Source organism: Rhinolophus hipposideros (genome assembly GCF_964194185.1).
Source record: "Rhinolophus hipposideros genome assembly, chromosome: 19".
Taxonomy (NCBI): Eukaryota; Metazoa; Chordata; class Mammalia; order Chiroptera; family Rhinolophidae; genus Rhinolophus; species Rhinolophus hipposideros.
The window spans coordinates 2685881-2701533 of NC_138065.1; the positions used below are offsets into that span (position 1 = coordinate 2685881).

At 36.9% G+C, this 15653-nt stretch overlaps 1 protein-coding gene across 1 annotated transcript in view; it reads left to right on the forward strand.

Annotated features, from left to right (window-relative positions):
- The first annotated feature begins 2086 nt into the window (after positions 1–2086).
- Positions 2087–15653, forward strand: part of NUP210L (nucleoporin 210 like) — a 50603-nt gene continuing 37036 nt past the window's right edge. The window contains exons 1-9 of the mRNA XM_081024928.1: positions 2087–2126; positions 3042–3135; positions 3715–3865; positions 5213–5345; positions 6047–6205; positions 9447–9515; positions 10026–10132; positions 10807–10947; positions 15121–15258. Of these exons, the coding sequence (XP_080881054.1) occupies positions 2102–2126; positions 3042–3135; positions 3715–3865; positions 5213–5345; positions 6047–6205; positions 9447–9515; positions 10026–10132; positions 10807–10947; positions 15121–15258 (1017 nt within the window). The 5' untranslated portion in view covers positions 2087–2101. The remainder of the gene's footprint in view (positions 2127–3041; positions 3136–3714; positions 3866–5212; positions 5346–6046; positions 6206–9446; positions 9516–10025; positions 10133–10806; positions 10948–15120; positions 15259–15653) is intronic.

A 15653-nucleotide genomic window follows, 5' to 3' on the forward strand; every position in this document is an offset into this window, starting at 1 on the left:
TGCACGATTATATCTACACGATTGATCACTGCTGATGTTAACCTTGATCACGTGGTTAAGGTTGCGTCTGTCGGGTTTCACCACTGTGAAGTCATCACTTTTCTCTGTCCACGTGCTATTCATTAAAAATGAGCACCACATCCGTCCACATTCAAAGGAAGAGAAATTAAGCTTCAGCTCCTGCAGGGAAGAGTGTCGAAGAATTTGTGGACATAGTTAAAACCACCACAATAATTAATATATATTTGGGGAAACACTTTGATATATACTGTTTCTCTTTAAAGTTTCACCCACTGATTTTAACATTTCTTCATGAACCTTGCCTGTAGAAATTACTACTGTGGTGTTTTAATGGTGATTTTCTTTTTCCCTCATTCCTCCCATACTTGTTAAATAGCCTTCTTCTGTAAGGAAGATACCTTACATTTTACAGATAACTTCTCAATTATGTATTCATTCATTATATATGAATGGATGTTTGTTTTGCTTTGGGTTTATAATCCAATACAATCATAATTTATTTTGTTACTCCACTTTTTCTAGCCTTGGCAATTGGGCGCTCTTGCATGTTGGCCCCTGTGTCCTTTGGATTTGCCGTCATCTTAATTCGTTAATTAACTCATTCATTCATTCATTTTAATGCTTTCTTTGTTTTCATCACTGCAAGATGAGCCAGACACATCTTGTATTTTCCCTTCCCAGCCATTTCCTCCAGGAGTCCTGGTTCTTTTTGTTAGAGAACTATGTTTACAAACCAAGGTCAGGGTGGCAGTGTGCTTGTCACTACTGGAGTGTCACTGCTCTCTCAGCAAGGCTAGGTAATACACGTAAGTGTACTACCCCACATAGACACACATGTTGGTATTTATTTCGGTATCTGTCTCCATATGTATTAAAATAAATGTGAGCTCGTACTGATTTCTTTGGTTCTAATCCTGCATCACAGGGTAACTTCTTTCTCTGACAGTGTGAAACCTGGCACTCATCATCTATAATATTCTATGTTTTCTTATTTGTTGAACCCTAGTATAAATCTCAAGTGATTTCAGGATAATTGATTCCGTTTTTATGTTTCTTATGAAAGTAAGTACAGCTTTCACTGCAGTAGCATATTTTGATGCTCCTTAGCCTTTTTTGAGGGGCATTTACCTGCATTATCTGATAAACATTCTCCTTCAATTTAAAAATTCCATAAACGCAGATTCACAGCTAAGGACAGAGTTTACCCCTGATGTCCATTAGTAATTTGGAGTATTACGGTGGTAGTTAATTTGCTTTTTGTTTCTTGAAGATGAAGCTACAACTGAAAATGTATAGTTACAACAGCAGAATTGGGTGGCTATGTAGTTCTCTAATACATGGTAAGCGTGATAAAGAGGGAGGGAGAGAGTATTGTTAAAAGACAGTACAAAACAATTTATTTCATCCTCATTCTGTACCATTTCAGTTTGTGTGTATGAATTTCGTTATGGCTTTATTGACTAGAACTCTAGTTGGGTCTAATACATGGTTCCCAGGCTTTTAAATCTCATGGTCCAGAGGGAAAAATAATTGAAAAAATAAAAGTTTTTTGGCAGGACTGACATATGGTTGCTATCATTTTACTTTCATAAATACATTTTTAAAACTATTACCATAATTTCATAAAAGGAAAAACATTTTAACACTTCAAAAGATAGAATGTAAGAATAAAGTATATTCTATTAAAGTGGATAAGTTTAGTTACTCTCTATTTTAAAATTATTTTTCTCATTTTTCCATAGATGAATGAAAACATCATTCTAGATCAGTGTTTGGGAGCCAGTGGTCTGGTGTTTCTTATTATAAACAGAAGTTCTTGCATTTTGTTATTACGCTGTTTTCTTCCACAGGTTGAAAGCAACTGTTACAGCCTTTCTTTTTCATACTATTTAGAATAAGCTTCTGAGTGTTTGAGCCATTTAATAGATTCATGACCCGTTGAATTAAATTCTCAGTGTTTGGGTTCATCGTAGTGACCGACCATGAGCTGCGCTGTGATGTTAAGGTTGATGTGATAACCAGCATTGAAATTATATCTCGGGCCCGGGAGCTCTATGTAGACGACTCACCCCTGGAACTGATGGTGAGGGCGCTGGACGCTGAAGGTAAAGAACTTCAGAGGATTCCACAAAATTCCTTACAACACAGTAGAGCTTCTTTCTGTTCAGTACCAGGAAACAGCAACCTGAGAGAGAAAAGTAGATTGGAAATAACATTTATTTTCTCAGATGAAACTCATGTACATGAGGAATTAATAATTTGAATGTAGTTCATTGCGATAGCTAATACTTTCATAAAATTGTCCTGCTACAATTCATTGTTGGTTATCTCAGAAGTTTTCTTAAACATCCAAGTTCTGCCATTTAGCTTCTGCTGATGGTCCCTCGATCAGCAATTAACATTTTTTGGAATTTATTGCTAGCCCTGTTTTGGTCAATCTACTTCCTATAGGCCAAGAGAATGAAATGTAAACCTGTGAAAAAGTTTCAGAATTTTGTCTTTCTTGAGCCTGATTTTGTATTGCTTTTAATATAGTATGCTAATGTTGTAATATGATATTCCAAACATTTAAATTTATTGCCTCTTTCTAAACTATTTAGTAAAGCGTAACTTTTTAAATCTGAAAAATGGAAGTATTAGAAATATTCAAGAATATCATTTTTATAAAAATTTTTGTTGAAGGGACCAGGATTTCAGGATCCCTGTCAACCCTGAGATAGACTATAAGCTGGCCTTTATGTAGAAAGCAACAGAAAAAGTGGTATAATTTTTGTCAATCAGAAATCAATCAGCTTGAGTCCTTTTTAGTTTCAGAAAGCTTGTGTAGCACTAACGCTTAAACTGTTTGTGCAGGGATCTTCTTAGTATATATGTTTTCATTCATTACGAATTCATTTTCTATTTGTTAATGAAAGAGGCCTAAAAATAATTTTCCTGTTAGGTTTCCCTTTCTTGTTAAAGATACCTGAATGTTTTTGAATATGTGATTCTGTCTTGTCTGCTTTCGGCTTGTTCTACAGGAAATACTTTTAGTAGTTTGGCAGGGATGATGTTTGAATGGAGCATTGCCCAGGATAACGAATCAGCAAAAGAAGAACTGTCTAGCAAAATTAGGTAACCTTGAAACCAAACATAAACCATGTGACTTTGAAGGGGGCATCTAACTTTGGGGCACACTGAATGGCAACTCTTTGTGTGGACCTTGATGATCCTGCTGTCTGGGCTTTTTTGGAGCAGTTAAATTCACCGGGGGGAAATGTCTTCGATATAGTATGGATATAGGCTACAGTAAGGTATGGATGTAGGTACCTTTATGATAGCTTCATTTGAGCCACTGCAGAGGAGTTCATGAACTCAGGATTAGACAGCTATTTGAGTTCGGTGTGTTTTCTGGCCGTTTTCTTGTTCAGGCTGTCTGCACAAGCTGAAATACAGTGAGTGGAAAATAGTGTGAAACTTTTGTCTTCAGTACCAAGAAAAAGCTCTTGGACGTTCCAGTTTTTAGTCCCACAACAGTTTTAGCCAGAGGCACATTAAATATTTTTCTTCTGTCTAGTCCTTGGGAAAACAAATTTTAAAACTTTTTACATATATAGACATTTGGAGAGACTCTGCTTAAAGTCTCCCAGGGTCTTTTGGAAGAAGACTGATTGTTTGATTCTACTAGAAACAAATCTTATTTTATCTCTTTAGGATTCTAAAATACTCTGAAGCAGAATATTCTTCCCCAGCGTATATAGCTGAGATGGAAAAAGAAGAGAAACAAGGAGATATAATTTTGGTGTCTGGGATTAGAACTGGTGCTGCTGTAGTAAAAGTTCGAATTTATGAACCATTCTATAAGGTAAAAAGTTTGTGCTATAAACTTTCATTTAATAGTCTCACCTACAGGAAATGTAGTTTCTTATGTTTATCTATAGTAGAAGCCCTCTAACCTGATGTGATTTGGGCCAGTAGTTGGTCGTTTAATTGAAAAAGTCAATTGAGGTAAACATAAAAAAAAAAAGTTTTCTTTTTAACCATATTATTACCTAATTACAATTACAAATACAACTGGTGTTTTCTGTTAAAACATATAATTGCATTTTATTCACCAATCCTTTGGTGTAGGTCTAAGACCTTTCTTTGACCACGCCTTTGCTGGAAGAAATATACATACTCTTTCTTACATAGTTTACAATTTCTAGTTTCTCTTTTCATTTTCATTTTTCGTTTCATTTTATAGTCAAGTGATAAATTAGACGTGTGAAGCAATTTGAGTAGACTTCTATATTTTTCAAGGATTTTTCCCCCAATCTTTTACATTTTTCACCTACACCTACTTTGATAGCCGCACATTTTTGCAGCTTGTCTTGAACTCCTTTTCAAAATGTTTTAGAGTTTTTTGTAGAAACAACAGTTCTCTTTTTGCAATCATGGTTAATTTTTTAAGGAATTATCATTAAAAGTGTAACTGGTACAAATAGGTTTGGGGAAAACAAATGTCTTTTGGTGAGTATTTAATGCAAGTGGCAGGGACACCAGCGTGTAGACATCCCAGAGAGCAGCTGCTCGCCTTGTGTGGGTCAGCCTTCACAAGGATCCCTGTTCAGCGGAATAGAGAGGAGACTTCTGCAAAGTCCATTCGCTGGAGATTCATTACAAGAATTTCTGTGGCACAGCAATCGTCTTACCTTCTGTCATTTCAGCATGCTTGTCTTTTTATTTACCTCCTTTTCTCCGTTAGGAGACTTGTCATTTTCTATTCTTGGTTTGAGTGACTTAGAAAATCAGTAAATGATTCAGAAAGTTAATATGGTATTTAGATTGATGATCATTTTTCTTTTTTTTGTATTTTTTTCTTGCTTTTCTTTTTCATGATCATTTTTTAAGGCTAATTAAAATTATGACTTGTGATTAGGAAAGTATTTTTTAATCTTTTTTTTAAATGTATTGGGGTGACAATTGTTAGTGAAATTACATAGATTTCAGGTGTACAATTCTGTATTACATCATCTATAAATCCCATTGTGTGTTCACCACCCAGAGTCAGTTCTCCTTCCATCACTATATATTTGATATTTTTTAATCTTTATAAAATATTTTAGAAGAAACTTGTAAGAGATAAACTTTTAACAAGGAAGGTGGCCTTGAAGATTTTGCCTCAAGTTTGGAAACTTTGGGTTTTGTTTTTTTTTCCTTCCTCTTTTAGAAAGTGGCGGCAGCATCGATCCGTCTGCTTGTTTTGGAGAATATATTTCTTATACCATCCCATGATATTTATCTCTTAGTAGGAGCATATATTAAATACCGAGTTGCAAAAATGGTTCAGGGAAGAGTGATAGGTAAGGTGATTTATCTTTTCCTAAGACTAACTAACATTTCCCAAATCCTTTCTGCTGACTAAAGAAGCAACTCCACATTATGTATGCAAACTACTTTTTGTGTGTTTTTAGATTTTGTGGTATTCTTGCATTGCTATACTAGAATTAATAGTGGGCACAGATAGTCCTCATATCTTAATCAGATTAAATGCTATCATTTGGCTACGTAGCTTCCGCAGCCATAGACATCTGAATTCTCTATTAAAACAACAACCAAAAACTTACTAGCTTTTGTAGGGCAAGTGAAGAAACTTTACCGAAAGGGACTTGAACGATCTTTGCAAGGAAACTCAGTTCCTTAACTGAAAACCTAATACTCTATTGAACCCAAAAGTCCCATTGAGTTTAAAGAGTGTGCGTTAACATGAAACCTTTCCTAATTTACCTGTAGTGCTTCTTCCTGCTACTCTCAGTTCACTGGTTTGTAAGAAGACAGGCAGTGCCAACAACAATATATTATTGCCAACAATATGGGGATATATTATCCCCAACTGCAAATGACTGGCTACATGTAGGAATTCATCATAGTGGGAAGAAAATGAGAAGCAGATCATACTCTCACTTAGGGCTACTTCTGATTTTCCTCTTATAATCCCACAATACATCATTGTCTGTGGGAATGGTTGCTCACATTACATGTATGTATCTTTCATGTCTTACAGAGGTGGGATTTCCCCTGGAATATTATACACTGGAATTGCAAGAACATAGAGTTGCATGTAATGAGTCTCTTTCTGGGAAAGTGGCTTTCCTGGATGAGAAAACAGCCATGGTGACTGCCGTCCAACTGGGCCAAGCTAATCTTATCTTTGTCCATAAGAGTATCCTTTTGTTCATATTTGAGCTGCCAACCTGCCTTTCCCTGAGCGTGCTAGACATGGTCCTGGTAAAACCATTTGTTGTTGATTATAATACCACTATACTTATTTTCAATAGGTTTTATTTTTAACAAAGAACTGTAAGTTACCGTCTTGATTTCTAACAAATTGTAGGCAGAGAAAAGAGTATTTGGAACTTAGGATCTGTTGACTTCCGTGCTTATTTGCAACCTCAGTCAAATTATAATTAGGAGACTGGGGAAAACAGTGTGGAGGAATCTGTGAGAATTTTATTAATTTGTTCTTTCCTATTTTCACATGAATAATTGAGAAAAGATGGTATTGTCTGTACTAGATTTTGATTACTATGTGTTGAATTGAGAGTAATTTTTTAAAATTCACTAAACCTGCTCTGTAAGGATTGAACAGAGAGAGACACGTCGAGCTCTAGCATAGTCAATGGAAACCAAACAGAAGGAAGATTTAAATTCTCAGAAAATTGAAATGTTTGGATTCCATTTCTCAGTGTTTGGTTTTGAAATGTTTCCTATTTTTGAATGTTTGAATCTGAAAGAAATTAATTTATTCCTCCTGTATGCTTGGCATCGTTCTAAGCTCTGAGAACATAGACTACTATTGATTCTGGGTAGTTAGGGACGTCCTCTTTGATAAGGCGACATTGGAGCAATGAGCCATTCAGATGTCGGTAAAAGAACTCCAGGAAGAGGAATTGTAATAGAAATTGCAAAAGTTCTGAAGCAGGAGCATGTTTGGCGTGTTTAAAGAAAAGCAAGGAAGACACTGAGGCCGAATGCAGAGAATCGGGCAAGTGGTAGGAGAGGAGCAGGGGACGGAGTAAATTGTGTAGGGCCTGGGGGGCTTCTTACTCCGAGTTAGAACCATCAGTCTTGAAAGATACAGTATTTCTTCTACAGTTGTGTTAACTAGCTGTTTATATTATTTGTCTGAACATATTAAAGGAAGGTTTTTGGTCCAAAGTGGTATGTTCTCTAGTCATTGTAAGGTGCCTAGAACATTTGTCCACAAATACAGTAGTATCTACAAAATAAACTCAGTCATTTAATATTTTTTTAAACTTTTTATTTATTTTAAGTGTGTTTTTCCAGGACCCATCAGCTCCAAGTCAAGTGGTTGTTTCAATGTAGTTGTGGGGGGCGTAGCTCACAGTGGTCCATGCGGGGATCGAACTGGCAATTTTGTCATCAAGAGCACCGCACTCTAACCAACTGAGCTAACCGGCCACCCTAACATTTTTTGAGCTCCAACTGTGTGTCAGGCACTTCTCTAAATTCCCCAAGAAAAACTTACATGATCTTTTTTTTTTATTTTCATATTCTCGGTTCATATTGACTTATTCCAAAGTAGTAAACATTAAAATCCATTATATTTTTATATATCTTTCTTGAGGACATGGATGGTGACTATTCATAATTTGTTCCGGCGTCTGGCTTAGGGTGGCTACTGTTCCTAGAGATGGGTAACATAGAGAAGGAACCAATTGAAGGGAAAAGAAAACTAGTTTTTCACACGTGAACTTGAAGTACCTGTGGCATAGAGACATCCAAGAAGAAAGTTTTGCTATGTATCTGGAGGCGAAAAATTCAGGACGAAGATAGATACTTGAAAGGTATCAGTTTATCAGTGGGTGAGAGTAGACAGAATCACCTAAGGAGGGTGTATAGAGTGAGGAGAGGAGAGGGCCAAAGAGAGAGCCACTTGATGCCAGCTTTTAAGGTTCACAAGAAGAAGAGGAACTGGCTTGAATAGAGGCCCAGAAAGAATGTCTAAAAAGTAGGAGGAGAACCCGGAGAGAGGAGTTGCATGGTAACCAAATGAGGAATTGGCAGTGTTCTGCAGGTGACAGGTGGCGACAGAGGCTGAGGTAGAGAAAGACCGAAAGGCTGGAGTAACTAGGAAATCCTGGGCCACTCTATCAAGGAAAACAGTTTGACTTTGAAAAGAAGGAGCAAAACAAGGTAGATGTTTGAAAAAGACATGAGAACTTTCTTAAGATGGGAGAAGCTTGAATGTGTCTGTAAGGGAGAAAGAGAGAGATGGCACAGATATGAGAGAAAAGAGCAAGATTTTTGAGGGGCAAGGGAAAATGAGCTTCAGAACAAGTGGCAGGATTAGGTGGAAGGAACATGCCTTATTTTGATAATAGAGGAATGAATTGGTTTAGAGACCTATCGAGGTCTGTGTCCTCATCTGTAAAATAAAGGGAATGTTGTATTTCCGGATTTCCTTCTAGCTCTTGTATTTTATGAATATTATATGAGAGTCCATATCAATCTAGATTGGTATAGAGTTGCCTATACAGTCTTTAAAAGATTTGCTTCAATAAATAGATAAAAGTAATCTTCAATAGCATATCAATTGTATGTGTATCAGCAGCTCATTTGGAGTACTGAGGCAGCTTTAAAAATTTGATCCCTCAAGTAGATTAAATATTTCCATTATCACTATAGATAATGTGATAAACTGTAGACTAATGCATGACTGAATTAATACAACTTTGAAATTAGTGTACTTTGAATTAATGACTTTTCCATTCAGTCATCTCAGTTACATGTGTCTCAGAGCATAATTTCTTCTTAGCTTTCGGATGCAGTATATTTTTGAGAGGGAAGTATATTCCTAATTAGATTCTGTATGGAGTGATAGCAGAGTAAATGTGTATATCTGCTAGAATTTAACTGCAGGAGATATTGGGTAGTACAATATATAAATGACCTAGAAGTATCTTTGGTGGCAAAGAGAAAACAGTTTGGTATTAAGATTTCTGCAGATAATAGAAAATGAATTAGTGGTTTTAAGAAAAGGGATGGCACGTTGTGCCCCTCCTTCCCCCTCCATCACCACTGTTCCATCCTTCAGCCAGAGACATGCCCCTTTGTCCTGCCTTCCATAGGGCTGCTATGTAAGAATTGATTCGGAGAAAAGATTCTGCAGCTAAATGAATAGTAAAAGCATGGAGCATGATCTTTTTTCTCTCATTCCATCTTCCTCAAATTTGAAATTCAAGAATACCTAATTCCCGTGATTACTGAGTCCCTCAGACTTTGCTCAGAAGCTTACACATTTAAGTTTTTGCTTTTCAAAGGATAACAAAAGATAGAATTTTTTTTGGTGGGTTGTTATTGGTTTTTTTTTTCCTTTCGTAGCTCACCTTTCTCTTTTCAACCAACTCTGGCTCATAAGATTTCCTTAAGCAAAAATGAAGATGTCCACATGCGATCTGTGTCCGGGCTCCCAAACTGCACCATATATGTCGTAGAACCTGGATTTTTAGGTATTTTCAGAGAATGCTTTTCTGAAAGCTAAATAGCTTAAACTATTTCACTAAAGTGAATGCACTAAAAACTAGAGCGCGTCTTTAACTTTCATTTTGAGACCTAATTAATTTTTAAACTCACCCATTGACATGTTTTGTCACATTGTTTATTTAAATACTATCTGCAAAAGTGAAGCATCTTGAAACAGATTGTGAAAAAATATAAAGATCCACGTAATACAGCGTTAGGTTAGGAAAAGAGACTTGATACAAGGAAAAGGAATCTCGATGTCCTCAGGCCACAGGAAACAACCAGTGTGACTGAAAGAAGCTACAATCTTGCCTGGCACGTTATGAATGAGCACAGTTGGGGTTTGTTTTTGTACAGATATAAGTGAGAGTGTTTATACCCGAGCTAAGTGAAGCCAGGATCTTTGAAACCCCAAATTATTATATAATTTGATAGAGTGAACTAAAGGACCTACTTTGGAAGCTTTTCTAATGTTTTTGTTCTTGATTTGTGTGTAGGTTTCACCGTCCAGCCTGGAGAGCGGTGGAGTCTAGAGGTGGGGCAGGTGTACGTCATTACAGTAGAAGTGTTTGATAAAAGCAGCACAAGGGTCTACATTTCAGATGTGAGTCTCTTGTTTGTATTTTCCTAGCCCCTTGTATGGATAGCTCCGTGAGCCGGCCATCTTTTCCGCCAGGAAGCCTTTTTTTTTTTTTTTACTTTGTTTCCAGATTTTACCTTTGAAAATGCAAGTTGCTACTTTGTTATTATCATTAAATAGTTTCGTCCTGAGGAATCGTAACCTATAAGATATAATTTGGTCAGAGTTATAGAAAAGAGCTGGAGAGTGCCGGTGTCACAACTTTGGAGGCGACCTTCATTCCACAGCTTCCCTTCAGGGGTGGTTCCCACCGTTATGTGGGAGACGAGTACTGCGAACATCAGATGTGAAGTGTTGTACTTGCTCTCCAGCGCCCCTTTTTTATTTCCCCCCTGAGAACTGTCAACTTCTGGAATGGCGCAGTCACGCTAAAATTTACGTAAGCTTTGACTCTGTATGTCTGACTACTTGTCATGAATGGATGTTTCAAAAATTAGTACCACTTTAAATGACATCTTGTCAACTTAGAATTTCTACTAGGGAGAGCAAAGATTTTGTTTTTAATATTTCTTTATCCCCAGAGCGCATAGCCACACTTTTTTCTTTTTTCTTTTTCTGTAATGCTTTGGGATTAAGATGGTTTTAGGGAGAAAAAAAAATCTCTTCAGGTTTGTTGTTGCTATGGGGCTGATTTTCAGAATCTCAGGATTATGTCCCAGTTCCTCGCGGAGTACTTTGAAGAGCAGCTAACCACTGTGAATGGATCTTACCATGTAGTGAAAGCCCTGAAAGATGGCGTCGTGATGATAAATGCATCCTTGACCTCCATCATTTGCCAGGTAGGACTTAAAGGGACGGTCTTGGAATCCTGAGGACACTGGGGAGCCTGGGCTGACTTGTTGATTTGCAAGCAGACAGGTGGTATATCCCTGCTTTATCTTTCACAAAAATAAAAAAGAAACAGATCAACAGGACACTTAGTAGTTCACACCTCTTACATTTTCTGTTCCAGCCTTTGTGATTGCACATAACTCTGTTTGTGGTCATTGTGTATTTAATATCGTTTGAGGTTCCTTTAAAAAATTATTTCATATGCACGTTTCCAGGTGTCAGCAGCTCCACAGAGTACTTTCTTTCTATTCTAAAAACCCAAAGGGTTAATCCTGCCAATTTATTTAACCATGGCATCAACACTGAATTTTTGCATTATTTTCAGTTTTTTATTATTGTAAATGACATAACCGGGTATTTTTGTGTAACTTTTTTCCTTTGGATTAATTTTCATATGGTATGATACCAGAAACTGAATTACTGGGTAAAGAGATAAGGAATGAATCAGTTTCTAATACCTCTAAAATATATTTTAACAGCCTGCCAAATTTGTTTCCCTCTCCCAAGCCTCCTTTTTCTCCACTTATCCTTTCACCCCATTGTTTAAGACAAAAATCCCAAGAGTCACCCTTGACGTTGCCTTCTCCCTCACCTTCTGTGCCAGGCCAGTGCTTCTAAAAGTCTCTCAAGCCCATTTCTAGCTGTCTCCCACCTACACTTTCACAGTAGCTTAACTTGTATTCCTACCTCAAGTAGTGCCCCTAGCTGGAATGATATTCCCCACATTTTAAAAATTATTATGTGTTTACTGTTTCAGTTCCTTTCGTGGCTTCCCATTGACTTGAAGGTAAATGTTAAACTTCTCAACATGGTTTTATGAGACCCTCTTTGACAGAGATTACAAACTGGTGACCTGCAGACTATCTTGATTTGTAGTCTAATTTTTTTATTTTGGCATGTTTCTTTTTAATTGGGAAGTTTCAAATAAAACCCAAGATTTCCGATTCTTTAGATTATATGAAAATGTGCTAGTGACAAGCTGGAATAGATAGGGGCTATGCCATTTAAACTACACTTTTTAGTCAGCTGCATTTCCTGACATTCCCTGTTATTTGCTACTTAGCTGAGTAAACCTGTTTCGGTTATCTGTCTGGTACCTGCAGACATCTGAGTTTGTCACTCGACCGAAATGACGGGCCCTTGACAGCCTCTCAGACTCAAGTCTTGTAACTTCCCCTTTCTCACATCCAGCCACACTGAACTTTTCGTTTCTCGAAAATGCCTTGTTCCTTTTCACCTCTAAGTTTTATTTTCATGTGTTTATTTTCATTTTTATAAACACATATAGTTCCTCTTTTGTCTGCAACACTTTCTCCCTACTCAGTGCACAAGTCTGCCTTAAACATCAGCTTCTCAGGCATGTTTTCCCCTTTGGTATGTTCTCAGGGCTCCCTGAACTTCCTGGATCATACTATTCATCATAGTTTATTTTTCTTATTTGCTTCTTTTGTCACATCATAAACTTCGAGGGCAATGACGTGTCTATTTTGCTCACCACTATTGCCCTCACGTATAATAGAATGAACGACATATAGTTGGTACAAATAAGTATTTGTTAAATGAATGGTGTTCAGCTCAGTTATGGTATAGATCTACATTCATTATTAAAATAGATCCATTTTTTTCAACAATATTTCACGTGCAGTGATTTTTTTTTTTTTTTTATCCATTGTTATGGTACTTCTGGCAGTTCGATCTTATTCTGGAATCACTCTTCAATCCCACAGGTCTTGCTCTGTAAAGTATTGTGTTTTAAAAGCTGAGCTCACCCTTACTCCTTTAAAAATTGTTTTTATTTTTGATATTTTTTTGCCTTAGCTCGACTGTTTCTCAAATTCAAATTTGGTCTGGAGATTTTAACTGACATCTATCATACTCTTAATTCAGTGAAGTTAGAGACAAGTCTTGAGTTTTCCTAGTTTCCTTGCTATCTAGTCAAAAGTTTTCCCAGTTCTCCCAATAGTGACATCTTATATAACTGTAATACAATAGAAAAATCAGAAAATTAACATTTGACCAATGCTATTGGACTTCAGACCTTAGTCAATTTTTTTATTAGTTTCAGGTGTACAAAGCAACATAATAGTTAGACATTTACACCCCTCATGAAGTGATTACACACCTCCCCCAAGCTCCTACCCCTCTGACATCTTATATAACTATTACAATACCATTGACTAGCTTCCTTATGCTATACTCCACCTCCCTTGACTACACACACACACACACACACAGATGAGGTCAGACATTTAAGTACGCAAACGCATCCTAGAAAAAGTGCTACACACCTCATTGCTGAATATCACTGCAGTCACCTTTGAAGTACTCCCTTGGGAAGCTATGCAGCGATGCTAGCACCTAGTCTACCCTTCAAAGCAATTTTGGAACTCTTTTTCTGGAATGACCATCAGAGCTGTCATCGTATTACCCTTGGTGTCCTGAATGTCATCAAAATATCTTTTCAGTATTTCCTTTCTCTTTGGATAAAGAAAGAAATCACTGGGGGTCAGATCAGGGGAGCAGGGAGGGTGTTGCAATACAGTTACTTGTTTACTGGCTAAAAACACCCTCACAGACAGTGCCGTGTGAGCTGGTGCATTGTCGTGATGCAAGAGCCATGCATTGTTGGCGAAAAGTTCAGGTCGTCTAACTTTTTCACACAGCCTTTTCAGCACTTCCAAATAGTAAACTTGGTTAACTGTTTGTTCAGTTGGTACAAATTCATAATGAATAATCCTTCTGATATCAAAAAAGTTAGCAACATTGTTGCAACAAGTTTGCAAATTTAATTGTCAGACTTTGTGTGTGTGTGTGTATTATAGTTGACATATATACTGTTATTCTACTTCAGTTGTATAGCATATTGGTTAAGCACCTACACAGCCTATGAAGCCCTGATAAGCCCAGCGCCCATCTGGCACCCTAATAATCTTTACAACATTGTTGATTATATTCCTCATACTGTATTTCACATACCCATGACTATATTGTGTCCACTAATTTGCTCTTTCTAATCCCTTCACATTCTCCTCCATCCCTTCCCCACTCCCATCTAGCAACCAGCAGTTTTTTTTCCCTATATCTCTGAGTCTATTTCTGTTTTGTTTGCTCGTTTATTCTATTCTTTAGATTCCACATGTAAGTGAGATCATATGCTATTTGTCTTTGTCAGTCTGGGTTATTTCACTTAGCATAATATTCCCAAGGTCCATCCATATTGTTGCAAATGGTAAGATTTCATTCTTTTTTTATAGCTGAGTAATACTCCATTGTATAAATGTACAGTTCCTTTTTCCAATCATCTATAGATGGGCCTTTCGGTTGTTTCCGTATGTTGGCTATTGTGAATAGCGCTGCAACAAACATAGGGGTGGACCTTAGTCAGTTTTTACATATACTCGTGTGTGAGTGTGTGTGTGTGTGTGTGTGTGTGTGTGTGTGTGTGTGTGTAGGAGGTCTGTGCAATTTCAGCCCATGGATAGATTCATGTAACTGCACCATCATCCTGATATAGAACTGTTCCATCACAACACAGGAAATATTTGTACTATCCTGTTACAGTCACACCCATTCCTCCTGCCCCTTCCCTGTCCCCGGGCATTTGATCCCCCAAACCCTGCTCTTGGTGTTCAGCAGGAGGGGAATGTCTTACCCCAGCATCTTTCATTTTTTGCATTTTTCAATTACAGTTGACATTCAATGTTATTTTATATTAGTTTCAGTACCCCAACGTCTTTAAATGTTCTCTTTTCTTCTGAATAGCTGGTAATATCCCTTTGCCTTTACAGTTTATGTACTCAATTGATGGATGTCCAAGGGCCTTTCTGAAACTATGATTTCCTTCCCTGTGTTGATAAACCTCTTTTATTTCAGGAAATTTTAACACTTTCCCTGATTGTGATACTTATTTTGGATCTAGCAAAATCCCTTTCATTATTTTTGAACCATAGTAGCTTTGTTCTTTTAATGGATAGGAACATTTATTTCTTTGTTTCTTTTATAAAGAGAAACTGGAAGAGTAATTCATTAGCACGCCATTTTGCTGATGTTTTTAATATGAACTTGTATCATAAGAACAATCCTTACAAGATCTATTTTGCTCCTTTTCTCTGCTCTCATAGAATAAAAATATTCAGCGTATAAAGTTTCCAATCACACATCAGCAAGAAGTGAAGATTTATTTTCCCATCAAGCTTACACCCAGCTTTCTGATTTTTCCTCACCATCCTATGGGAATGTTATATCGTTATAAAGTGCAGGTATGATGTCCTATAATAGGAGAATTCACAAAGAGGCAAGTTAGTTTCTCTGACAGCTTAATTTATTGAAATTTGGCTAATGTTAAATTTTATTTCCCCCCAATCCTAATAGTATAACTCAGTTTTTGGTAACAACCAAATCATGCTCTTGCATACTGTCATCCCAACAAGACTTAGTTTATGTTCTGTCGCTCTTCCGCGTAGCCTTTCCTTATGAATTTTACCAAGTTTTTTCAAGCTCCCTTGTGCCCCTTTTTTGGATTTTGTGACATTGCCATTATTACATAGCCTCCTTTTAGCATTTCCCTTGCCCATTTCTACTATAGCTTCACAGTTTCTTCATGTGTCCAGAAATAATTTATTATATATTGTTGTTATTTTTTAAATATTATTTT